This window comes from Eleutherodactylus coqui, chromosome 1 (assembly GCF_035609145.1).
Source record: "Eleutherodactylus coqui strain aEleCoq1 chromosome 1, aEleCoq1.hap1, whole genome shotgun sequence".
Classification (NCBI taxonomy): Eukaryota; Metazoa; Chordata; class Amphibia; order Anura; family Eleutherodactylidae; genus Eleutherodactylus; species Eleutherodactylus coqui.
Window position 1 is genome coordinate 122,775,291 of NC_089837.1, and position 26,902 is coordinate 122,802,192.

Sequence of the window (26,902 nt, forward strand, 5' to 3'; positions counted from 1 at the left end):
GGATTTTTTATGCCTTCTGTGATCTCTTTTGTGCTTTATGTCTGAACTTTATAATATGAAACATGCATAGTGAATAGAAACAAGAATGTAAGACCATTAAGTATGCACATTTCTTAGTAAACTAATGAAAAATGAGACTCACCTGAAGCCACTTTTGTCCACAATATGCTGGGTATCGGATCTCCAGTTGCTTCACATGGAATTAAGGCATCCGAATTAGCAAGGACTGTGAAACTTGCAGCTTTGCCACCCAAAATGTGAGGTTTAGAGTGAACAGTATTGGGTGTGATTTCACCATTTTTACGCGAAGTAACTTTCTTTTCAGTTTGCTGTATTATTGTGGAAGAAATGTTATATTGTACAGGTTTTCTCGCATATCCTACTGTGTTCACATTTCTCTGAGTTGTTTTTGGGGTATTGATACTTTCCTTTCCAAATCCAGTTGATGATGGTTGGGTTGACTTTGGACTCACTGTGGGTGCTGGGAGAGTCACGCTCTTGATTACATTAGCTGTTACTGATAGTGGCGAGTGTTCACTAGCCTTAGGCCTTGTCGTATATGTTGAGAAGGCTTTGGTTTTGTATGTTGCGATAAATGAATGCTCATGTGGAGAGTATTTTTTGATCGTTTGGACAGTTGTGGCCATATCATTTATGTTTGATGGTTCTAGGTATGGAGGGGTTAAGGTATCAATGCCATGCATTGTATGTGATGTTTGAATGGATGAGTTATCGTTCTTGGTCAGATTACTAAAGAAAGACTTGGCCAATGTCTTTACAGGAATATCACTTTTTGGACTTGATAATGTTATTGGTGCTCTTGTAATAGTAGTGATTGTGTCTTTTGGTGTTGAAGGGATTCTACTAAATGTTGCAGTATCTTCGGGAGAAGTAGTTGACAAGTTGATATTTGTTGAAGACTTATGAGTGTGTACCGAGTTGAATAAATTCTTTTTTCTTGGTCGTTTTCTTTTCAGAAATCTGTGTCGATTGTTGGCAGCAACAGATGTTTTTGGGGTTAATGTAGTAGAGTCATATCCTGTGACAGGGATCAAAGTGACTTTTTTGGAAGATTTTACCCCTATAGTGCTAACTGGATAAGAGCCACTATTTTCAACTTTAGAACTTGTTGGTTGAACTTTTGTTACTGCAAAATTGATACTGGTTGGAGCTTGTATAGTTGCTGGTACTGCAGCATTTGTTTGGGAAATTAGCCTATGTTTTTCACTAGTGATTGTTGGGTAAACTGCAGTTAGTCTTCCATTTGATTCTTTCGTAATAGTTTTTGGATAAGCAGTTGTTTCTTCTACTCTAGCAGTTGTGGGATGTGTTACTGTTGCTGATGATTTGGCACTGATTCCAAGAGCAGTGCTCTTAAGATAATTCACCACGGCCACAGTAGAGCTGCTTGGGTTTCTTCTTACTGTTCTCTCTTCCTTTGTATAAGGTACATTAATCTCTGTCTTTAAACTGCCTGATGTAGACTGGGCTGATGGGGTTGTGCTTCCAGGACTTTTAGTAACCATTAATTTTGATGTTGGATCTGGAGTAGTAATTGTATATGTTGGATGTGAGTTTTTTCTGAGTTTCTTAAGTATCTCCCTTTGAATAAGCTGATTGTTCCCAATCAGTCGATGCCAGGGAATTTTTCTTCTAATTATTTTGGAGACTGCTGTAGGTTTGGTGGTGGGTTTGGGAGAAGTGAATACCAGCACTTCATTTTTTCCAACTACAGGCATAGTTGTTGCAATGGATATTCTTGGAACTTGGGTATAAGTTAATCCAACTTTGAGCTTTGAAGCAGACCTGTCTGTATTGCTTAATTGTAGAGTGTTATCCGTCACTGAATGAGATGGTGTAATAAGATTATTAGTTGATTTATCAGTTCTAACTGTGTCTTTGATTTGTGTAGTCATCGGCATAGTTGCTTTTTTCTTCTCGATCGTTTCTGGAGCTGTTATAGGGTTCTGTTCCATTGTGAATGGAGCATTTGCTATTGAAGGTATGGTGCTATGCAAGAGCTGTTTAAATTTACCAGTTTCAGAAGCAGTAGTGTATGCTGTTGTGGTTTCAGTAAAGTCATTTACGTTTTCTAGTTTCCCAAATTTAAATTGATGAATTCTACCACTTGGAATACGATCTGGCCTTACAATGCGTCTTCTTCCTGGGATTCGTCTGCGACCATAACGTCTTAGAGTTGGCACAAATGATGTAACATCTTTTATTATCTCAGTCAGTGGAGGAATAATAGTGGTGGGGCTAGCTGAGAGCCCTGGACTGATAATTTTCTGAGTGCTATGAAAGTAGATGGAACCAATGTCAGTTTGTGGGAAAAATATTTTAGCACTTGACTTGGTGGAGGAATCAAAGCTATGAATAGTTTGATCTTCCAAATCATCTCTTGCTTCAGAATAATGTGGAATCTTTGTGGTGTGAATCTTTGATGTAGAAGAGTGTAAATTGTCCGGTGTTGTCTGTAACTTACTTGGAGAATAACCCTTTATAATGTCTGCAATATTTGCCAAAACGTCTGACTGAGTAGTAATGGTGGGTAAAGACATTGGTGTTTTTGAATGTGAATTAACATTGAATAGGGATTGTTCATGAGATGCTGGAGTATTTGTGATGAGGTTCATAACTGGTGGTTCTATAACTTCCAGGGCTGTAGGAATGATAGAAGTTTCTCTGTTTGAACTGGTTGGTGGAACAGAGGTTTGTTCAAGAGGTGGTGGCTTACTAAGAACATTCGAAGAAGTTACATTAAGATAGCTAGATGTGGTTGTTTGATCCATAAATATATTTTGTGGTACAGATGAATCATATGATGATGTAGTTGGATTAATTATAATATTTGAAGATGAACTACTGACATAAGGTATTTCTTGTTCTGGAAAAGTAACCACATTCTCAGATAGGCTGTTCAAATAACTAGATGTAGTAATATTGTTGTTGTAATCATACCAAGCTGTTGTTTGTAGTCCATTTTCCAGAAGGACGGAGTTTGAGATATCATTCTTAGCAGTATAATGAGAATTGGTTGGGGCAGTTACAGAAGGCGTTATAATTTCTTGTGTTTCAGTATGAAGATAACTGCTAGAAGTTGTTGGACTTATAACACCAGATGTTGGAGTTGCAGTTAATGATCTTATAGTAGTGACAAAAGTATTACTGTCAGATTCAAGTCTCCCATATTTCGTAAGAGGAATAGATTGTGACACCAAATTGGTTGTGTCATCTGTGGGTAATATGTCCAAATCACTTGTAGTAAGTAGTGATTGAAATATTGCCTGTGCTGATATGTTTAAAATGCTCAATGTCGTTGGTTGTTCACTATCATAGTTACTTGTAGTAGGGTTTGCTCCGGAAGTTAAAGGTTCTGATATGGTTGGCTCCTGACTGCTCACTGTGATGTAAGTACTAACTTCTGGCATTTCTGTGTAACCCTCATCCATATTAGTTTTGGTTGGCGCTGTAGATATTATATCTGTACTCCATTTAAGATTATTAGAATCAGTCACTGAAGAAGACACTATTGGTCTCGTACCTTGCATGTCTGTACTTGAGTATTTTTTCGTTACTATTAAAAAGTTTTCATTCACTGGAAGAAATCCTTCACCGGAGGGTTGTTCTGCATCCCCAGATACACTTTCTATATCATTTTCTTCTTTGACTGTTTTCATAACTTCTGTTATTGTTTTGCTATTAATTGAATTTTGTTTCGTTTTTTGTAATATCTCTGTCCAGCGCTGCGGATCAATTCTCCTTGTGTTTTGAGTAAACTGTCTTCTATGGCCTCTATATCTGTGGTTTATTCTGTTCCTTCTCTGTGCTGCTACATTTGTGTTATGTTGCCCATCAGATTTGATAGGAATTCGTCTGTTTGGATATCTTTTATGTTCAATGGCCTTCCCTGTTGCAGAGTGAAGGTTTTCTTTAATCTCTTGATTGCCTGATCCTTCATCATTTTCATCTTCACTTTGATCCAGCTCTATTTTTTTAATGACTGTGTTGATTTTTCTATCTCTCACCAGGACTTTGTGTGTCAGCATGTCAAGACCATATGGATTAGCTGCTAAACATCTAAAATGTCCCCTATCTCTTTGTGTTACACCTTGGATTTTTAGCGTGCCATTGGAGAAAATAACTTTGTTCTTTGAAGTTTCATGTAGGATAGAGTGATCTGGTAATATCCAGTTCACAGATGCATCAGGAACCCCGTATGAACCACATGGAAGATGGAGAATATCCCCATGACTGACTGAAAGCTCAATCCCATTTACAGCTTCCTCCTCCACATCACCACTCACCACAGTAATTCGAAATGTAAGTACATCTGCATCCACATAATTTGTAGCAATGCAGTGGTAAACTCCAGTGTCAAAACTATCAGCTGCACGTAATATAAATTTTCCATTTTTTGTAATTGTTATCCTCCCTTCTTCGCTCATGTACGGAGCTCTAACTTTACTTCCATCAGGAAGAACCCATTCAACATCTGGTACCGGTTCACCCACAACTTGGCAGTCCATCTCCACTGTTCCTCCTATTATAGCAGAATGTTCTGTCTGTGTCTGGTTGTCCTTGACAATCATAGCCCATCCATTTGTTAAAGGATATTCAACAGAATTGGGGATTGTGACATATATATCTGTCAAGTAGCGAATATGCAACATGCTGAGGGTCGTGATTGTCCTGTCAAGTTGTAAGGTTACCAAGTCCTGCATCAACCAGTTAGTTTCGGCTTGAATTTCGGCATTGATGTCAGTGAACACATCCTCACCAGAACTCACTTGCTTGTATTTGTAGCTGATAAAAGGTGTCTTTGCAAGCAATAGTTGTCTTTTAAGTTTCATTGGAGAATCACTATACATCGCTAATATTCCCCATAACTTCTGGATATGATCATAGTCAATGTTGCATACCAGAAAAGAAGAAAATGTAGTCCTCATGATGGTGTATTCCTCCTTTCTGTCCAACGTTATCTGACCAATATTTGTAGGTCTTTGGACACTACAAGCCAGGTTCGCTTCATTCCCAGACTGGTCTGTCATGTTTAAGATCAGAGACCCCATGGGAGCTACAAAGTCCTTAGCTGATATGGCAGTAAAGCTGCTTTCTTCCGGGATGGAAACATTTTTTAACTTATAGATGTTCTCTATGGTAGGCTTAACACAGGTAAGATCTTCAGATGATATTTCATTTAAAGATTTTCCTTGATTCTTTCTAGGACTGGAGCATACAGGGCATTGAGTCCCTGATCGATCTCTTTTGCACTTGATGAAGTCTATGGAAAAAGAAAAGGATTGGAAAGTGTTGAGTTTCACTTCGATCCCATTTTAATTGTAACAGACACCAGTTATATTTTATATTGGGTAGATTCACACAGTAAAACCCAACATGGATTTTTCAGTATTGAATCTGCCTCTAAATGCTGTGGCCGAAACCTGCTGTAGATTTCTGCTGTGGTATGCAAATGTATGGCAGTGGATCCACATGCAGAAGACCAATCCATGTCCAGAATTCTAATGAAGATTCAAAACTTTTTAGCTATTTATTGTTAGAACTAATATCATAGCAATAAATAACATATACATTATCTGAGATTTCCCAATGTGGGAAAAATAATACACGGTACTGATTTTTTTATACTATTGCAATGATTTTTTGCGAGCCACAAAAGCATCTGTGTATTACAAAGACAGATCATTGATTTCAATGGGCAATATGTAATGTTTCATTTATCATGTGCTGCCATTGAAACAGAACACTCGATGCCACAAACAGAAAAAAATTGTCCAAGATAAACAATTCCTTTAAGTACGAATTTTCTTGGCAGAAAATTGGATATCAATATAACTTCTGCTTCTGCACTCCATCAAAGCTGGGTGCCAATGATAGGCTTGGAATAAGTCCTCAATCCAGACAAAGAAAGTGCACAGCAGTCCAAAACATCATGCGAAGATACACTGTATTACAACGCTATAGCCATCATTGACGACAAAGGTCATAAGTACCAAAACATTCAATAATATCTAGCTGCTATGTACTAACTCTACTAATGCATCCTAGTAAAGCCTTGGACACATTTGTATGTTAATAAGTCATTATATTCACGTGAAGTTTTGGAGTGCTGTTGACTTTCTTTGTGAGAAAATTGGATAATTGTAGGTCTTACTTGAAGAACAACCTAATTGATTTTTTTTTTGTTAAACCAGCCGCCTCTCATTGTGCTAATAGTTACAATACTGCACATTAGTATTAGGTAAATCTTATAGGACTAGGAATATACAGTAATATAAAATACCTTTAGACTGCCGTCCCGGTTTTGTGAGCCACTGGAGGTCACAGTCACAAGACCAAGGGTTTCCATGAAGGTAAAGTCCTTCCAATTCATTCAAGTAGGAGAACATCTCTTCAGGCAATGAAGATAACTGGTTATCTGACAGGTAGATGTGCTTTATAGTTGATGTTTTAAATATCTGTATGAAACGCAAAGTGACAAAAGTGTCCGCATGCAGCTGCCGCAGTTGATTTCCTTCTAAGTGCACCAGTCTCAGGGTTGTAAGCCCGTAGAATGATTCTGGGGGCAGGAACTCCAGTTTATTGTTGTCTATGTGTAGCCTGACCACACTTTTCAGTCCCTGGAATGTGTTCTTGTGGAGCGTTTTCACTTTATTGTAACTCATTTTCAACACCTAGTAAATGTGGAAAAAGATAAAAAGTTGCAACTTTTTATGTCAAGAACCGAAAGTAGGAATATTACACATTTCTTTCTTGAATACCTTACACGGTTTTCCATAGTTTCAGTGAGATATCCACATCTATTCACTATTTGGACCAAAAAAGGGACCATAACATAATTTAAAAGAACACTCTTGGCAAAATTGAGATGCTGTATTATACCTAGTGCAGCTTTTTTGAGGGGTGGTGCATAACACTGAGATTTAAAGGGGTTCTTCAAGACTTGTTCTACATATCTTCAAGATAGGTCATCAATAGTTAATTGGTGGTGGTCCAAGGCTAGGGATCCCCACCGATCAGCTGAACCCCAGACTTGCTGTTATTGTGGACAGCGCTAGAAGCAAACAGTGCTGTTAACATTACAGCAGCCTGGTTTGGTTCTACAGGTACAATTTATATTGAATTCAATGGAAGCTGTGCCTGTAGTACCAAGCTGGGCTAATGCAATGTTGACAGCTCAATCTGCTTCCAGCACTGTCCACACTGATAGAGGGCCTGGCGATTAACGTATAGGTAGGGATCCCAAGTGGTGGACCACCACAGATCAGCTAGTAATGATCTATTCTGAGGATAGGTCATCAATAGTAAAAGTCTTGGAGAATCCCTTTATTGAATGCTAAAGATAACACCCTTGTTGCATCCTCTTAGGTACTGTGCTAAGCAAAACACAAAATAAAAAATAAAAAAATATATATATTTTAATTTCATCTTGTGTTTCTGTAATATTTATGGTTTACACACTGGCAGAACACCCTGATCTCACAGCAACTGCATGAGACTGTAAGGCCTCATGCCCACCGGATTACGACTTCAAGATTAACGCAGCGGGATGCGACCCATGCCCCAGCATTGACCTCCCGCTTACCTGTCTGGCATCTTCTCTCTCTGCTCAGCGATGTGTCGGGGGGTGCACAGCCGCGTATGTGCAAAGCAGAGCAGGCGCGTCAGCGGTAACATAGGAAATAGGACATGCCGCGATTTTAATACTGCACGAGTTTTCAAGCAGTCAAATCTCGGCTGTCAACATAGGATTGCATGAACTAATGCAATTCTATGGCTGTGTGCAACGGCGGAAATTCTGCGCGGAATACTCTTTTTAGGCCCTTTATTGTGAAAAAGTATAAAACACTATATAAAGTTGAAAAATCCTACATAAAGACAGCTATAATCCCACAAAAAATGTCAGTCCTGCATATTTATTAATTTGACAACCCCAAAATCAATGTCCAAGACAGGACTGGGGTGCAGAGGTTTCAGGACCCTTGATCACGCTTTAAATATAAGTCCTTCCCTAAATATCATGCCTATCTGGTGTACAAAAAAAAAAAACATACTCACTTCTTCGCCACTGCCTAGTAGAGGCGTGTCAAACTGCTTGGGTCCCATCACTGTAATGAAGTTCTTTCAGCAGGCGGGGATTTAAAATCCCCGTCTGCTGAAAATGCTGCGTCTGATTGGCTGAGTGCTCAGTCAATCACAGTCAGCACTCATTCATTCATTAAATGACAGCTGAGCACTGCCTGTGATTGGTCACAGTGCTCAGCCAATCACAGGCAGCGCTTGGCCATTCTATTAATTCAATGAATGGCTGAGCGCTGCCTTTGATTGGCTGAGCATAGGGACCAATCACAGGCAGCACTCAGCTGTTATTCAATGGCTAAGAGCTGTCTCTGATTGGTTATAGCACTCAGCTAATCAGTGGCAGCACTTCCTGGAGGCGGGGATTTTCAATCCCCGGCCACCAGAAGACAGAAGAAGACTGCCGGGGATGGAGAGAAGAGCCTAAAAAGTGCTTTTAGGTGAGTTAACTTTTTTTTCTTTTTTTCTACAGCTAAGGATTATTTTCAGGGAAGGGCTTATATTAAAAGCCCTTCTCTGAAAAATCCTTGCAGGGCTTGCCATCATCCTATTGCTTTCAGTGGGGCTGCAGAAGTGTCGTCCCCATTTAAAGCAACGGGAGAACATTGTGCTCCTGTGCCACAGCTGTGACAGGGGAATTATCCCCCCCGGGGAGTCCCCTTGTCACTGAACACTGTGACAGTGCTGTCACAGTGTTCAGCGATGAGGGGACTCCTCGCAGAGATGAAGAAATCCTTGGTCACAGCTGTGGCAGAGGATCGCGATCTTCTCTGCATGTTCTCAATGGGGTCGGTGATGCTGCTGCCGGCCCCATTGACCACAAGGTGAAACCCCTGGATGTGACAACATCCAGGGTTTTAACTCCAAGGATTCCCCTGCTGTAGCTGTCACAGCCGCAGCAGGGGATAGCAATAACACCTCACTTTATATGCAAATTTTGCCATCGTGTGACCGCACAAGTGCAAATTTAAAACGCGCCAGTCACTTCGGTCATGCCAATTTTTGGCGCATGCATTTTGCGCTTCTTTTCACACACCTAAATACGTTCAAAACGTTTGTCTGACCAAGCCCTTAGACATTGATTTTGGGGTTATTATATAAGGTTGGTATCACCATAATTCTAATAACCATCAGCACAAGATGATTGTAATATGTCATTTAGACCAGTGTATCTGGGAAAGGAACTAAAACATCTGCAGGCAGTGAGTGCAAATCATCCTGAGCTGGCTATTATATTGTATATTTCTCTACCCCTTCCTCTGTCCCACCCTGTGGCCCTCCTCTTTCTAAGTACTTGGTATTCACGTTTTGCACTGTATATCACATCTCATACCTGTAATGCAGATAAATCCTGGAAAGCATTTTCATGGATTATCTGGATTTCATTACTGTGTAACATCAGAAGCTCTAATTTCTTCAAGCCGGTGAAGTCATTCTCTGTCAGTTTGGTCAGGCTGTTGTACCTGTTTTCATTCAGGGGATTATAGGGAACAGAAGCAGGAATGTTATCTGTATAGAAGATACTAGACATGAAATAATCCTATTCTGGAATGTTGCGCAGGGTATACAGTACGTGGCTGTCTCTCCACAAGTATGAGGTCATCTAAGAAAGGATACATTAGAGAGTTCTTGCCTAGAAAATAACTTCATCGTTTTTCTTGGAAATTACACATGCTACATTCTCTTTACAAGTGTTTCTTTTATTCACTGGATTGTTGCCACCAGTTCTGGGTGCTGTGATATCTCTGAGCACTGAACAGCTACAGCCAGGAAAGAGTACATGTACACATATGGGGCTTATTTAGTAATTTACATATGGTTGGATCAAGTACACAAAGTCTTTGTACTTTTAGTACTACTTTATAGTCAATCTATTGAAAACTAACTGGCAATTGACCACCATGTACTACTCTTCCCTCTTAAGCTGGCCACAAACATTAACATTTTTTTTCGACGTGTGCGACATAAGTTTCTTATTAAGACACAAATACAGTATACACAGATAATAGCTATTAACTCATGAACAAATTACTGATATTATAGACAAGGCTTAAGATATAAAGCACATGCATCAAACTCAAGGCACACTGGCCAAATCTGGCCAACCGCATCATTTTATTTTGCCCATGATGAGATCTGGATGCAGAAGGAACAGCTCTGCACTTTCCCAGGCAGATGCAATCAGCACTTGGCAGAGGGGGCAGTGCCATCACAGGGAGCGGTGCCATCTTGGATTCTGAGCTCTGGCGCGAACCTCCACACCGCTCTTAAGCAACTCAGGTGCCCTAGCCTCCCTTCATGGTAGGAAGTAGAGATGAGCGAGCACCAAAATGCTCGGGTGCTCGTTACTCGGGACGAAATTTTCGCAATGCTCGAGGGTTCGTTTCGAGTAACGAACCCCATTGAAGTCCATGGGCGACCCGAGCATTTTTGTATATCGCCGATGCTCGCTAAGGTTTTCATGTGTGAAAATCTGGGCAATTCAAGAAAGTGATGGGAACGACACAGCAACGGATAGGGCAGGCGAGGGGCTACATGTTGGGCTGCATCTCAAGTTCCCAGGTCCCACTATTAAGCCACAATAGCGGCAAGAGTGCCCGCCCCCCGCACTGTCAGCGTAAAGATCGTTCTCCTCTGCCATAGCTGTAACAGCTGTGGCAGAGAAGAATGATGTTTGCCCATTGAATTCAATGGAGCCAGCAATACAGCAGGTTCCACTGAAAGCAATGGGCTGCCGGTGATCGCAGGATGAATTGTCGGGAGGGGCTTAAATATATAAGCCCTTCCCTGCAATTCATCCAGAAATGTGTTACAATAAAAATATATACCGGCGTATAAGACGACCCCCCAACTGTCACCTTATACGCCGGCAATACAGTGGAGCAAAGAATAAAAATCATTACTCACTTCTTCTGACGTTCTGCGCCGCTGCTGCAGGCTGTCGCTCCCTCCTGGTCCACGGCAGAGCATTGCTTTCTGGACGCAGGGCTTGAAATCCCCGCCTCCAGAAACACAGCCAATCACAGCCATTCAATGACATCATTGTCATTGGCTGTGATTGGCTGAAGGCACGTGTGTTTCTGGAGGCGGGGATTTAAAGCCCTTCGTAGAGAAAGCAATGCTCTGCCGGGAACCAGGAGGGAGCGACAGCCTGCAGCAGCGGCGTAGAACACCAGGAGAAGTGAGTAATGATTTTTATTCTTTGCTCCACTGTATTGCCGGCGTATAAGGTGACAGTTGGGGGGTCGTCTTATACGCCCCGTCGCCTTATACGCCGGTATATATTTTTATTGTAACACATTTCTTGATGAATTGCAGGGAAGGGCTTATATATTTAAGCCCTTCCCGACAATTCATCCCCGCGCACACCGGCAGCCCATTGCTTTCAGTGGAACCTGCTGTATTGCTGGCTCCATTGAATTCAATGGGCAAACATCGTTCTTCTCTGCCACAGCTGTTACAGCTGTGGCAGAGAAGAATGATTTGTCTTCTTTATGTTCTCAATGGGGTCGGCGCTGCTGCCGCCGGCCCCATTGAGCGCAAATAGAGAAGAGAACAGAAATCGCAGATCGCACATAGGTGCGATCTGCGATTTCTATGGCCTTAAGAAGGACCGTTTGGGTTCTTGAAACCTAAAATACTCCTAACACTCTCCCTATAGCAGCTCCACCAAGATACCACTTTCCCTGAACTAATGTCAGAATGCATCTGTGGCGAGCCGCGGGAGGGGCAGATTTTAATACTCGGGTGACACCTAATCTCGCAAGCCACTCACTGCAGGGGGGTGGTATAGGGCTTGAACGTTGCAGGGGGGGAGTTGTAATGCCTTCCCTGTCTTTCTATTGGCCAGAAAAGCGCGCAAATTTCTCAGGGAAGAAAATGAAAATAACCCGAATACCGCGTGGTACTCGTTACGAGTAACGAGCATCTCGAACACCCTAATACTCGGACAAGTATCAAGTTTGGACGAGTATGCTCACTCATCTCTAGTAGGAAGCTAAGGAGGTGGAAGTGGAAACACCCCATCATAGTGCACAAAGTTCCATAGCCATGTTATGGAGTAGCTACCTTTAGGTCTCATTCACACAGGCGTATGCTGTTTCGGTCAGTGAAATACATAGCATTTTCATGGACCAAAACACTGTGTATTCACTGTGTATTTGGACCTTCTGCATTTTTTTGCCCATATTCACATGTTCAATACAATACAAGGTCCCATAGATTTTTCCTGCCTTCGCGTATAAATACACAGTGTATACACATATATCATGCATATTTATGCTATCTCATTAACTGTAATGGGAAATTTTGGTCCATAGTATGGACCAAAATAGAAAATACTGAGAATTTATACACACGTGAAAAATGCATGTCTGAATACCCCAAAGCAAATCAATGGGGCTCAAGCAGTTTGTATTGCACACGTAATAGAGAGCACAAATACGCCTGTGTCAATGAGCCCCTATAAACCACCCTTTGAAGACAACCATCATGCTGATCTGGCCCTCAGTGAGTTTGACACCCGTAGTATAGAGGGATAGTATAACCGAAACAGAGAAAAAGTATAAAGAAAATGCTAAGGGAACATCACATGGCAGAATCAATAAATATTTAGTGCTGTACAGTGCAATTTTTTGCTATAAAACCCATAAATAAAATTGTAAATGTCACAAACTTTACCCATTATATTGACGTAATTAAAATGAGTTGAGTTGTATGTATCCATCATACAGTGCCCATACAAGTGGATTGACTATTACTGTACCTCTGTCTCTGATTTCATACAAAGTCATACCAAGGGTTTCTTCTATTGGTTTTTGCATGAATCTGTTCCATTATGTGGCATATATATGAAGTATTATTCTAGGGAATAATCTCTATACATAGGTCACCTGACTAAAACTGTATGGTCAGTTCATATGGACAGCTTCACATTATGCCTGAGGAAGGACCCTGAGTAGGTTTGAACGCTCGCTGTAACATCATGTATTTTTGTTAGCCATTAAAAGGTATCATATCTACAAGATTACTTGGTTTCTCTTACTGAGAGCAATCACAATATACAGCTTCTGTGGAATGCCATGTAGGCTACATGAGCCCTAACTTATATGGGATCAGTTTTCTTTTTAGAGGTATAAAAGGACATCAGACTATGTTAGTCTATTGAGAACAATGGAACATAAACTCCAGTAGCAAAATCTTTTCCAAATCAGAACCTTTAATAATCGTGTATATAATTATCCCACTTTAGGATTAAACTACTGGATGTACATGTAACAGATAGGAGACTGTCACCAACATACCAGTGTTATTTCTCTGCTTGAGGACATCTGGAGTTCATTATTCACTCTTAGCTTTTCCCTCAGCTCACTTACAAATGGATTTAACCTCGTATTAAGGCATGTTTTTCTTCCTTACTCAGGAGAAAGTTGTCCTTTTTATCATTGAAGTAGCAACTTCCGCACAGTGCATTCAGAAATATTCTCTCCTATATGTATTGGAAATTCTTTTAGTGAGTATTTAGGAAAATAAATATCATAATTAATTGCTATGGTTCATGATTAGTGATGAGCAATTAGTGAAATAATTGGCCTGTGTGAGGATGGGGCCGGTTTCAAGAAAATCATTGTGAATAGGGACAGTTGATTCCGACTCCCATTAAAGTCAATAGGAGTAAAAATCGGGTTCACCAATTTGCCCTCCAGAAGGTCCTTAATTAACCCAAGTTCCCCAATTTACAGGGAAATACAGCTACACATCTTGGGAACACTGTGTTCCTCCAAAAACTTGGTGAAAATAGTGTACAGTTGTGTAGGGGTCAATCGTAGCACACAAGTGTAAATAAAAACAAAAGAAGCCACACAGGTCTCTTAAGGCTCTTTTACATGCAACGATTATTGCTCAAAATGCGTTCGAACGTCCGAAATGACCAATGGTTGTGATTTTAAAGTCTTTCTGTTTGTTTGGACTTCCCATCCATGACACTGAATAATCAAATAGGTCTTCAGACTGATCCATGTGGCCTGCTTCAGAGGGTGAGGGGAATTTGGCATGGGGTGAAGTAGAGGGGGGATGCTCATAACCAACTGACCTGTGGTACTTGAGGGATACTGTGTCATCCACTTTACAATCTGTTCTGCATACTACAGATGTAACATACAGGCAGAATCACTTCCAAGGAATGGCAGTGAGCTTACCTTGCTTCCTGCATAATATGGAGTTATTGCTTACTTGAGTACCAACTTGACCTGTCCTCTACCACCTCCACCTCCAACACGGAGTGTAGTTTTATGTAACTTATCAGCTAACTTTGTAGTTTGCAGAAAACCACAGATATCTGTGTAAGGCCTGCAAATCATTCATAGTGACCAGACTGGCAACTTTGAAAAATATACATTGACAGCTGCAGCAATATACCCTCTACCAATGTACAACCACATTGCGTATAGGCATAAACGTGATGCAACTTCTTTCTCTGTTTCCTCCAATATAACCCTAGTATACAAGTTTTTGCACCAGCAGCAATATATCCTCTGTAGAATATCTGGCCCTTAAAACAGACCATGTGTTATATAGGCATGTAGATGTGTTACAGCTTCTCTGGCCTGTGCCAAACTGGCCTCTCATTATACTGTGTGATGTATGGCTGGATCATATGATGCAGGCGTCCAATTAAACTTCTGTCCATATACATTTTGTGACATCAATAACGATCCCTGGCTGTACTCTGACCTCTGCGGCAGGCATTATGAGATATTCAATTTTCCTGCGATTTTCACCAAAAATCGTTTTGGACTTGCCAGACTTGATTTTGCTGAAATTGAGGCAATTTTTGTACCAGGAAAGCATTGTGGATTGCTGGTGAAATATGTGCATAGTGCTTCGAGGTTAGAAACACAGAGCTGGTTTGTATGACCAATTCATAGCAGGAAATACCTTACAACTGTGATTATTAGGCTGCCATGACACAGGCAGTAAATGCTGTGAAATTTACAGTACAAGCCTTGTGGAGGAGATTTCAGAAATCTTCTTCACATGGTGCGGAAATTGTCTATGATTAATCCACAGCATGTCTATTTATGCTGCGGAATGATGCTGCAGAATTCAACTTTTGAAATGCGGGCGTTAAATTCTGCAGATGGTCCACAGTTAAAAATGGAGCCAAATCTGTAGTTAATAGTACAGATATTACACCAAAACAATGATCCAAAACATACTTCTAGGTTATGTCAGAACTATTTAGGTAGACAATAAGAAGCTGTTAGGCTTCAAAAAATGGAATGGCCTGTGCAGTTTCTAGACTTAAACCCCAATGGGCTTGGTTGGGATGAGCTGGATAGAAGGGTGAAAGCAAAATAATCTGCAAATGCAGCACATTTGTGGGAACTTCTACAACAAAGTTGGGAAGAAATATCTGAGCAATTTCTGAATGCAATTGTAGGAAGAATGCCTCGGCTGTGTGAAGTTGTTAAATCAGCGAGAGGTGGCTACTTGGAAAAGTCAAAAATCTAAATTCAATTTGGTGAAACAAAGTCAATCTATTATTTTTATTCATCTTAACTTGTTTATTTGTTCTAGGCTTTCATCACAAAGTTCATTTGAGACATTAAACTGTGTAAATATCAATAATAAAACTGTTATAATTACAGTTGTAGAGTTTTAGCATACTAAGTAAAGTACATTAGTTGCACAATAGATTTTTTTATATTTCAAGAGATTTTTCCACAAAAAAAAATTTTTTTATCAGCTGTCCTTAGCATAGGTGTTAACTGTTAGATTGCTGGAGGCCCCACTGCCTGCCTGATGGTTCAGTATGTGTATAGCACTACGTACAGCTCTAGTGGAGGTAACAAACACTCTGACTCCTTACTAGTGATCAGTGGGGATCCCATCAATGTAACACTTATCATCTATCTACGATAGATGATAAATGTTCTTTTTGAGAAATCTCCTTTAACTTATTAACTCTGCTATATTTGTAAATTGCTGACACATTATACATAATTTTTCTATTTATACATTCAGAGGAGCATGACTATGTAGAATTTAGTTTCGTACATTTACAACGCATTCATAGTTGTAAAGCTCCATTTGCACGCAAAGGTAATTATTCAAAAGATAGGTTTTGACTTGAGCAATTGTTTTGCATAAACTGCTAATGGACACTAATGTCTATTAGCAGCTTATTACGTTCATTTGCATGTAAATGAGCCTCCAGGACCTGTATGCCGAGAACAGCAGGTGGTCTGTTCTCTGCATTTAGCTCCTTTGTTCTGCCATGGGCTTTCTGCTGCATACAATGTAATCAGCAGCTCCAGTGGAGAATACAGCAAACACAGCATGCGGTCTGTGTTATCTTCTCTCCAGCTGAAAGATGGTTTTTATGCTCACCTGAAAATCGTCGTTCAGCCGAAGAGTGAAAGATGGGAGCATTTACACACAAAGATTATCACTCAAATGATGGCTTTTGAGCGAATTTTGAGTGATAATCGTTGTGTGTAAATGGGCGTTAAGAGCCTTCTGTATTCCTAATGGGGTTGTCCAGTTGTAAACGATTGATGGTCCATCCTCGGGATAAGTTATCAATAGTTGATTGGCAGGAGTTTATCGCTCAGGACCCCCACTAATCAGCTGTTCTCTGGGCTGAAGCGCTTGTGTACTGAGCTGATTACTGCAGGAAGCAGACAGCTCCATTCTGACTGCAGCGGCCAGGCTTGGTATTACATGCAAAGTATTTTGATGGACCTTGGCCTGCAATACCAAGACTGGCCACAGCAGTGAGAACGGAGCTGCCTGCTTCCTGCAAGAATCAGCACAGTGCGCAAACATCGGCCCAGAGAACAGCTAATTAGTAGTGATCACTGGTCACAGAACCCCACTGATCTACTATTGATGACCAATTCTGAGGATAGCCCATCAATAGTTCACAACTGGTCAACCCCTTTAATTTTAATGGAGATGCTAACTAGAATCTATATGTTATGTATTTGACAATATGGGACATACCCAAAATTGATGCGCTCCACATCAGCCTGGATTTGTTTAGGGATGGCATTCAGATATCTAAAAGTGCAATGGACTTCTGTCTTAACATAACAGGCACAAGGTCTGGGACACGCCGTACCATGTGCAGGAAGTAGGGCAAACCAGAAGAGAATGAAATAGCCAGGTACACTTGCATGACATCTGCCTATTGGTTGCATCCTTAATGGTTATTTGAAAGCATCATCACACTGTTGAGAGAACAAAAGAAAGATTTCAATATAATATGCTATCTGTGATACAAAACCAAAAAAAGAAACTGATTTGACCATATACCCCTATATATCCAAACTACATTACTGTATATGCAAACCATGAAGCAGATAAGTAAGAGATCACTACGAACTAAGCTTCATTCAGGTCTGATGAAATGTTAAAGGTTTTTTTATGGTATGCAAAAATGCTTAAAGGGGTTGTCCTGCGGCAGCAAGTGGGGTTATACACTTCTGTATGGCCATATTAATGCACTTTGTAATATACATCGTGCGTTAAATATTGGCCATACAGAAGTTATACACTTACCCACTCCGTTGCTGGCGTCCCCGTCTCCATGGCGCCGACTAAAGCTGCTTCTTAGTCGCACGAACAGTCGTGCTTGCGCACCGCAGGATTCTTCTTCTGTCTCCCTCCGGGCTCACGAGCTGCGTGCTGGCTCCTCCCTCTTCTCCGCGTCATCGTAGCTCCGCCTCCGTCACGTGTTGCCGATCAGCCAATGAGGTGGCTGTATCGGCAGTGGAACGCAAGACAGGAGAAGAAAATCCATGGTGCACCATGGGAGAAGACCCGCGGTGCACCATGGGAGAAAACCGCGGTGCATCCTTGGGAAAGGACCGGCGGCCATCTTTAAAAGAAGAAAAGAAGAAGCTGCAGAACGGTGATGCAGGTAAGCGATTTTTTTTTTAATAACAAAGGGATTGTTTTTAACGCTGCACAAGGTGGGGGTATGTTTAAAAAAAATTTTTGCATTTCGGCGCGGGACAACCCCTTTAATCATTGTATAATGTAAAGTTATGTATCCTCTTCATATACTTTCATATCTGATGATACTCTGTAGATTGTGATCCCGCTGTATAGAGCTCTAGTGAGACCACATCTGGAATATTGTAGTCAGCTCTTGAAACCTCATCTATGGAAAGACCTTGATAAAATATAAGGGGTCCGAAGGCAAACTACAAAAATGATGGGGGGTCTTAATAACAAAACTTATCAGGAGGGAATTAAATGGTCACTAATGATAGAGCAAACTTTGGAAAAATCAATATTACAAGCGAATATAAGGAACTTTGTAATAAACTTTGTAAATAAAAAAAATCCATCCCCTAGAAGGAGTTGTTGGAATAAAGCAAAACTTCATATGTGTGATTGTAACCATGATATAAGTGATTAAAATATCAGATCAAAAGGATAAATTTACTGTGGAAAAATGAACACTTGAGGGGAGGCTCTAGTACCCTGTTGTACCACCTCTAGCTTGGATAATAGATGTGATACAGGTGGGCATGGAGGCTCTAGTACCCTGTTGTACCACCTCTAGCTTGGATGTAAGATGTGATACCAGCGGGCATGGAGGCCCTACTACCCTATTGTACTATTTCTAGCTAGGATACGAGATGTGATACAGGTGGGCATGGAGGCTCTAGAACCCTGTTGTACCGCCTCAAGCTTGGATACAAGATGTGATACAGGCGGGCATGGAGGCTCTAGTACCCTATTATACCACCGCTAGCTTGGATGTAAGATGTGATACAGGGATCATGGAAGCGCTAGTACCCTGTTGTACCACCTCTAGCTTGGATTCAAGATGCGATACGGGCGGGCATGGAGGCGCTAGTACCCTGTTGTACCACCTCTAGCTTGGATACAAGATATGATACAGGTGAGCATGGAGGCTCTAGTACCCTGTTGTACCACCTCTAGCTTGGATACACGATGTGATACAGGGATCATGGAAGCGCTAGTACCCTGTTGTATCACCTCTAGCTTGGATTCAAGATGCGATACGGGCGGGCATGGAGGTGCTAGTACCCTGTTGTACCACCTCTAGCTTGGATACAAGATGTGATACAGGTGAGCATGGAGGCTCTAGTACCCTGTTGTACCACCTCTAGCTTGAATGTAAGATGTGATACCGGCGGGCATGGAGACCCTAGTACCCTGTGGCACTATCTCTAGCTAGGATACAAGAAGTGATACAGGTGGCCATGGAGGCTCTAGTACCCTGTTTTACCACCTCTAGCTTGGATACAAGATGTGATACAGGGAGCATGGAGGCTCTAGTACCCTGTTGTACACCTCTAGCTTGGATACAAGATGTGATATGGGCGTGCATGGATGTGCTAGTACCCTGTTGCATCGCCTCTAGCTTGGATACAAGATGTGATACAAGCGAGCATGGAGGCATACAGGTCCTGTGTGGTATCCTGCGGCATATGGTCTACATTTACTGTAACTCAGCCTCTAGATTAGTAATAACAAACCTTTTAGAGACTGAGTGCCCAAACTGCAACCCAAAACCCACTTATTTATAGCAAAGTACCAACATGACAGCGGGCGGGGCTTATCACGACATATGATTTTTTTTATACTCCTCTAATAGCCTGTGTGCCTCATCAATCTAGTAACATATGTTCATACTACTTTTTTTTTATTTTACCACTATCAATCAATGCAGAAGTGCAGCCCCTCTGCAATCCACTGCTTTCCTTAGGCCCTCCGTTATTATAAAAAGGACAGCGAAACTTCAAAATAGACAGGGAGGAACGCCCTGTGTTTTTTTCCCTGCTAGAGCACTGGACTACCATTGGTGCGGATTTTGACTGGAAATAAGCTGCATACCCACAGCTGATTTCATACTATGCGCTCCCCCCACCTCCTCCAAAGGCTTTCCACTGTCAGTGCTCCCTGGTTTCTGTTTCCCAGCGGGCTGTAGTGGCCTCAGCTGACCAGCATCACCTGACCCGAGGCACCGCACCTGACTAGGCCACTGCAAACCAGGAGCTGTGGAATGCTGACAGCATGTCAGCTGGCAGGTGTCAGAAACAGCCGCCACCCACCCTGTATGATCAGCTGCCAATCTGGCACCTTACTAACACCAATACTGGACAACTCACAAGTATACCCCAAATCATAAAGGAATTGTAGGCATTATATGTGTCTCCAGTTTGCTGTGGGTCAAGCAGCAGAATGTTTTTTGGATTGATTTTTATTAGCTGCTTAACTAGCTCTTGTGCATTTGTATAGTCACAGCATAAATGGAGCATATATTGAGATGTATTGTGATCATAGAAATGCACAAAACCTAGTAGAGCAACCAATAAGGATCAATTTAATAACAATTATCCCGCTTTGCCCACAGCAAACTGGTGACAGATATAATGTCTACAGCATTAATATAATTGTGCATACCAGGTTAGAAAAATAAAAGGTGGAAGAGGCAGAGATTGTGTACACACTGACTGCAGGTCTGAGAGCTGTGTGAGAGCAGGGAAGCTGAGCCTGTGAAGACAGCCCCCCCCCCCCCCCCCCCCCAGCCAATAAGATGTCCAAAAGTCCCAGTTGCTAGAGAAACTGAGGGCCTAAGGAAAGCAGTAGATTGCAGAGGGGCTGCACTTCTGCATTGATTGATAGTGGTAAAATAAAAAAAAAGTAGTATGAACATATGTTACTAGATTGATGAGGCACACAGGCTATTAGAGGAGTATAAATTATCTGACAACCTAGTGTCCTTTTAAGTATGCTACAAGTATACATTAGCTATAATATAAGTTGCTTGAAAAGTTAGTGTACTCAACATATAATACATTAAATGCACTGCTGCAGCAAACTTTAACATGACTTTTTCAATGGGTGTGTTTTGTTAGGCCAAATTCATGTCAATACCCAATGCTCTCATTGAAATGAATGGATCAGCTGCATGCCCAGGTGACCTCCTCTCTATTTTTTGAGATCCATTGGGCCCCAGCAGTTGGTCTCCCATTGATTAGTTATTTATCCCCTAACCCATAGATAAGGAATAACATGTTCTAACCAAATACCCCTTTAATAAGTTTGAAGGAACTTTTTATTTAATGTGCGAAGTGTCAGGCTAAAGGTTGTTACAACCGTATTAATAGTTTGCTCAAAGTTCAGTTTTGTGCTGAGTTTCAATAGCCAATAGTTTCATCTAGTACAATCTCGGATATGGCTGACAATTGTAGGATTAGTTACACCATGGAGACATATCAGTGAACTAGGTCATTCCTGGAAATTGCCATCTAAGCACATTCTATGATGAAAGTCAAACCTGAATAACCCCAAGATTTGTAGCTTACAAACATGTTTCATCCATTAACAATATTCTGAAATTGTCTGTACACAGAACGGTTCCAGAGAACACGTCAGCTTCGTGGTTGCCAAGCAGGCATTCCAAGGAAAACTAATTTATTAAAAGATGGATGGCCCTGGCGAGGTAGGCTTCCAAGAAGAAAATGTGCTGATATTTCATTGACTTTCCTTTCCCCTCCTCTGCAGAACGTGGGTTCAAATAGTTATGCTGCCTTGTAGATGAAACATGAAGCCTTTGTGTATGTAAGTTTTTCTGCTACGGGTGGGAATGAGGGCATGGATTGGAAGAGTGGCAAATAACTACATATAGAAGTTTTAAAGCCATGATACATACCTAACACGTGTCTCGCTTTTGGAGGGACAGTCCCTACTTTTGACCCAGGTCCATCTTTTTGACCTGGGGAATAGGTTTGCATTAATAAACTTACTATATTGCTCCAAAAGCCACAAATATTTTAACAAAAAGTATTAATGCATGTAAATATGCATGGGAAAATGGATCTTCTACGCAAAGAATCACAAGTGTCCCTCTTTGACTGTCCATAAAGTTGGGAGGTATGATGATAGTGTCGAGTGGACAACATGCAGGTATGCTGTATGTGTGGTGAATGGCTGAGTTTAATATTTTAGATTACTAATACTTCTATGCAGTTACTGCGTTATATCCATATTACATCACTCCACATACATGTGTAAACTATTTGGTGTAATCCAATCAGGACAAGGACAGCAGTCTCTAAAGTTATTATTTACCCTATTCTCTCTATTCTTATTGTGTAAGAGCATCATAACGTATGACCAGGTTCCCACAGAGCAGATTTGCTCAGTATTTTTAAGCCAAAACCAGAAATGCATTGAAAAAAGGAAATTGTATTTAAGTTCCTGTTTTGTTTTTTTTTTAATGCACATACAGTACTGTCTATACTTGCATAATACAGATTTTGATGAATTCCATTATTTCCATTGAAAAAAATGTTGGCAATAAATTCAAATAACTTTATTCCCACTTCAATTTTTTGTATGAATTTTTTTGTGCATATTACTTTTTTCCCAATACATAGCATATTCCAAATGGTCCGTTTGGGTGCTATTTTAATCTATAGAGGTGAATTGCCAATTTATTAAAACTGCCATTTCAGTTTCAGGACATTTGGTCCAATTTTTCCATCCAATCCATAGATTTTGTCCATTGCTTTCCTTGTCCAATAGGATATTTTGTCCAATTTCTTTCATCCGATCCACATGTCGCCCAATTGCTTTCCTCGTCCAGTAAGACTTTTGCCATTGATACTTCATGGTATACTTAAGAAAAGAGATGTGTGTTCTCCTCTTGAACATATAGTCTATATGAAATCTCTGCTTGAAGGACGACTTTGGATGTGACCACCTCTTTCAAAAGTGAAAAGTTTCATCTCCCCTCACCGGTCCGAACAGTGAGGGAAGATGAAATGCATAAGGGGATCCCTCTGGGATGTCACCCACACACATTGTGTGTCCCCTGCACCGGCAAAATGGCGGGCGCAGGCGCAGTAAGGCTAGAGTCACATGGGGCAGATTTTCACTTAAATGTCTGCAGCTGACATTTTGTCGAAAATCTGCAGCTGCAGACTCTACCTCTGAGTCGTGCGGAAATAGAGGCAGGGAAGACTCCTCCACCTAAATGCCAGAGCATTAGGGGTGGGGTGGGGGGGAATCTGCAACGGAGTCGTCATACAAATTATGCCACCTAAATGAAGTACAATATTTGAAAAAAAAAACTTTCAGAATTTGCGAGTTATTTTATGTTAAATTGACACACATCAGATTTTTAAAATTTGTACTAGTCATTAAGGCGCAAACAGGCCTGGTCACTATGGGGTTACAACTAGAGTTGAGTGAACGTACTCTGCTGAGCTTGATGCTCGTTCGAGTATTAGCGCACTTGATATTGCTCGTTACTCGAACGAGCATCAAATCATGTTCGACCCTGGCCCAGAGAGAGAGAGACAAGCAAAAAGCTCAGGACCCGGCGTCCCACATACAAAAATGCTCGAGTCTCCCATTGTAGTCAATGAGGTTCGTTACTCGAGTAGAGGTCTCAAATTTTACGAAAAGCTCGACTCGAATAACGCGGGCCCGAGCATTTGGGTGCTCGCTCATCTCTAGTTACAACAAGTGGCTCAGAATCACTTTTTGCATTTCCAATGCTAAGTGGATAAAATCTAGGTTGGACACAGTGATATATAGGACAAATTCAGATTGGGCGAATTGTCCACCCAGACGAGTTTTTTCTTGGACAAACTCATGAAAGGACAAGAAATCTTGGACCAACTGCCCTCAAACCATTTCGGTTTCATGAAAAGGTTAGATTTATTTGTGTTAAATATATTAACAGTTACACACCTTTTAATATATTTGGTTTATTTTAGACTACCTGAAAGTCAGAAAATGAACAGAAATAGTTTGCAGCATTTTCTGTCTTTTTTCTTCAGCTTCAGGCAAGTTTAAAGGGGTTGTCCCGCGAAACAAAGTTGGGGTATACACTTCTGTATGGCCATATTAATGCACTTTGTAATGTACATTGTGCATTAATTATGAGCCATACAGAAGTTATTCACTTACCTGTTCCGTTGCTAGCGTCCCCGTCTCCATGGTGCCGTCTAATTTTCAGCGTCTAATCGCCCGATTAGACGCGCTTGCGCAGTCCGGTCTTCTCCGTGTTGAATGGGGCTGCTCGGCTGGAGAGCCGCTCCTCGTAGCTCCGCCCCGTCACGTGTGCCGATTCCAGCCAATCAGGAGGCTGGAATCGGCAATGGACCGCACAGAAGACCTGCGGTCCACCGAGGGTGAAGATCCCGGCAGCCATCTTCGCAAGGTAAGTCAGAAGTCACCGGAGCGCGGGGATTCGGGTAAGTACTATCCGTTTTTTTTCTTCAACACCTGCATCGGGTTTGTCTCGCGCCGAACAGGGGGGGGGGCTATTGAAAAAAAAAAAAACACGTTTCGGCGCGGGACAACCCCTTTAAGCCTGTAATACAGATCCATATTATGGACATATTACAAATGACATTATTTCCCTATGTCATCAGTATTTCATCATTATTTGCATTATTTGCCTCTGTATTGTTTGATTTCCTAGTGGGAAAATGCTCATCTGCATTTAGCCAATTGAAAATCATAGGAATGCATAACAAATACTGAGCTAAAATACACTCTTCTGAAACTGGCCTAACACTTTGAGGCCATGCCAGTCCATAAAAGCCATGTTTTCTTTTCTCTCAGTTTACAAATCTGGTGAGTGTTGAAAAAAGCAACACATTTTTGCATAAAAATATGTTTTTGTTTAAGATGTTTTTATTAACTATCCGTTGTCCATAAAGCATCATACATATTAAATCAATATGAATTAAGTCAAAGCAAATAGAAGCATGGCACATTATGAAATCGAAATGTGAACATGTCAATGTTCAGAGGTCATAAGTTTGCGAACCTCAGTAACTAACTAAAATCCAAACCTAACAAGGGAGAAAGGTAAAAGAAAAAAAAAGGGGGGGGGGAGGGAGAAGGGAGAGGGTTTGGAATATCTGGACTAACAGCAGTATGAATGTTACAATATGTAAGTGTTTAATCAGCTTAAGTAGCTTAAGAAAAGAGCGAGACCAATGAGAAGCATCCTTAAAGTCCTTTGTGGACCTGATCAAAATCCATGGTTGCCATATAGCACAGAACCCTTCGAAGAAATTGTCTTCAGCGGTTCTCATGTCCTCAGAGCACATCAATGAGTTGATGGCCTCTGCCTACAGCGGTCAACGTTTTTCTCGGGACACAGACCCAGGGAACACTGACCAGAGGTCTATCTCAAGAGTGCGTACAACAGAAGACTGACATAGGACGTTAAACAAGGCAATAACATCTTGCCAAGGGGTGGCAATGGGAGGGCAGCTCCACTAAATGTGCAGCACAGTATCTGGTTCGACTGAACACCAACATTGTAAGTGAGAAGCATGATTATACATATTTTGTAGGTTCTCACTGAGTAAGAATTTTATAATTACGTTCTTTCAATCTGCAAGACACAGCTAGCTTATGTGAATGGGGAAAAGATTTATTCCAAGAGTTGGCTGGAAGGCTCTGATTCAATTCTCTGTCCCAACTCCAGATGAAACCAGACTGTGAGTTCCCCACCTCCATAATCAACAACCTATACAAAATGGAGATACTGGAGTGGTTCAGAAGAAACACGTAGCTCCTTGAAAAATGTAAGGCTGACATTTAAACTAAGAGTCTTCAAACAAAGGCTGGACAAATATCTGTCTGGGATAATTTAGTAATCCTGCACTGAGCAAGGGGTTGGACCAGATGACCCTGCAGGTCCCTTCCAACTCTACCATTCTATAATTCTAAGAGAAGGTGTCAAGGAGTGCACAAAGATTTTCAGTAGAAAATATTGTCTCTGGAGGTGCCTGTCACCTAGGATATCAGTCAGGGGTTTCAAACACATTGGGCCCATCACATCCCTCAGCTGAGGGATAGATTCAGAGGGGAAGGTAATGAGTACATGGCTATCAAGCGTAGCTGCAAAGCTAGGGTGGCCAACTAAAGGAGTGAGCAGACATGGGGATAAACTAAATCAAATTATGTGCCAAAATCATTTCAAATATTTTTGAGGTGGGATAAGAAGGGTGAGAGTGCTAAGGTGCCCTGGACCTTGCCACATGGAAGCTAAAACATCCTCAGCATGGGTTTAGGTCAGGAGATGAGACATGTTCCAGATCATCGGCGAAAAACGTCTTATGCTCAAAAGGGTCTACCAAGACACTTCTTTGAATAGTTTTTTCTTAACACGTTGGCCAGGGCTTTTATTGCTAAAACATAGAGGAACGTGAAAAGCCCTGTCTCTTGCATTCAGATAAGGCACTATTCACTGTCAGTCAGTCTGTGGGGTTATGGTATAATGCATTATCCATTACCTCATTAAGGTTCCCAGGCCAATTCACTGAAGGGTTGCTTCCAGGAACCCCGAAAGCACCACATTGAAGGCCTTTTCCACATCAATCGCCAGGAGGCACAGCGGGTCCCTGAAGTGATGAGCCATCATGAAGAAATACAGAGATTTAAGTGTATTATCCCTGGCCTCTTGGCCAGGGGCAAACCCCATCTGTATTTTTATGAATCAAGTCTGGAATAAAATATTTTTTAATAAGTTTAATGCCGACGTTATTGAGGGATATAGGACAAAAATTACTACAGACCGTCACATCCTTACTTGGTTTTGATATAACCACAATGTGCACCAGGAGAGCCTGTGGAGGAAAGGGCCATCCTATGAGAGGCTGCATTAAATGATCTACTGAGAAATAGTGCAAATTTCTCTCTGAGCAGCTTGTAGAACCAAAAGGAGAAGATGTCTGACCCGGGCTCTTTTCCACCATCATTTTTTTAATCCCTTCCAAGATTA

At 41.3% G+C, this 26,902-nt stretch overlaps 1 protein-coding gene across 2 annotated transcripts in view; it reads right to left on the reverse strand.

The window, feature by feature from the left end:
- The window catches only part of IGSF10 (immunoglobulin superfamily member 10), a 46,322-nt gene that overhangs the window by 15,417 nt on the left and 4,003 nt on the right, over nt 1-26,902 (reverse strand). The window contains exons 2-5 of one of the 2 annotated variants that reach the window (XM_066599784.1): nt 17,225-17,333; nt 9,434-9,563; nt 6,305-6,695; nt 143-5,284 (exon numbers count right to left, since the gene is read on the reverse strand). In XM_066599784.1, the coding sequence (XP_066455881.1) occupies nt 143-5,284; nt 6,305-6,695; nt 9,434-9,563; nt 17,225-17,286 (5,725 nt within the window). In that variant the 5' untranslated portion in view covers nt 17,287-17,333. Of the gene's footprint in view, nt 1-142; nt 5,285-6,304; nt 6,696-9,433; nt 9,564-17,106; nt 17,334-26,902 lie in introns of both variants that reach the window. The other variant, XM_066599775.1, reaches the window with a different exon arrangement.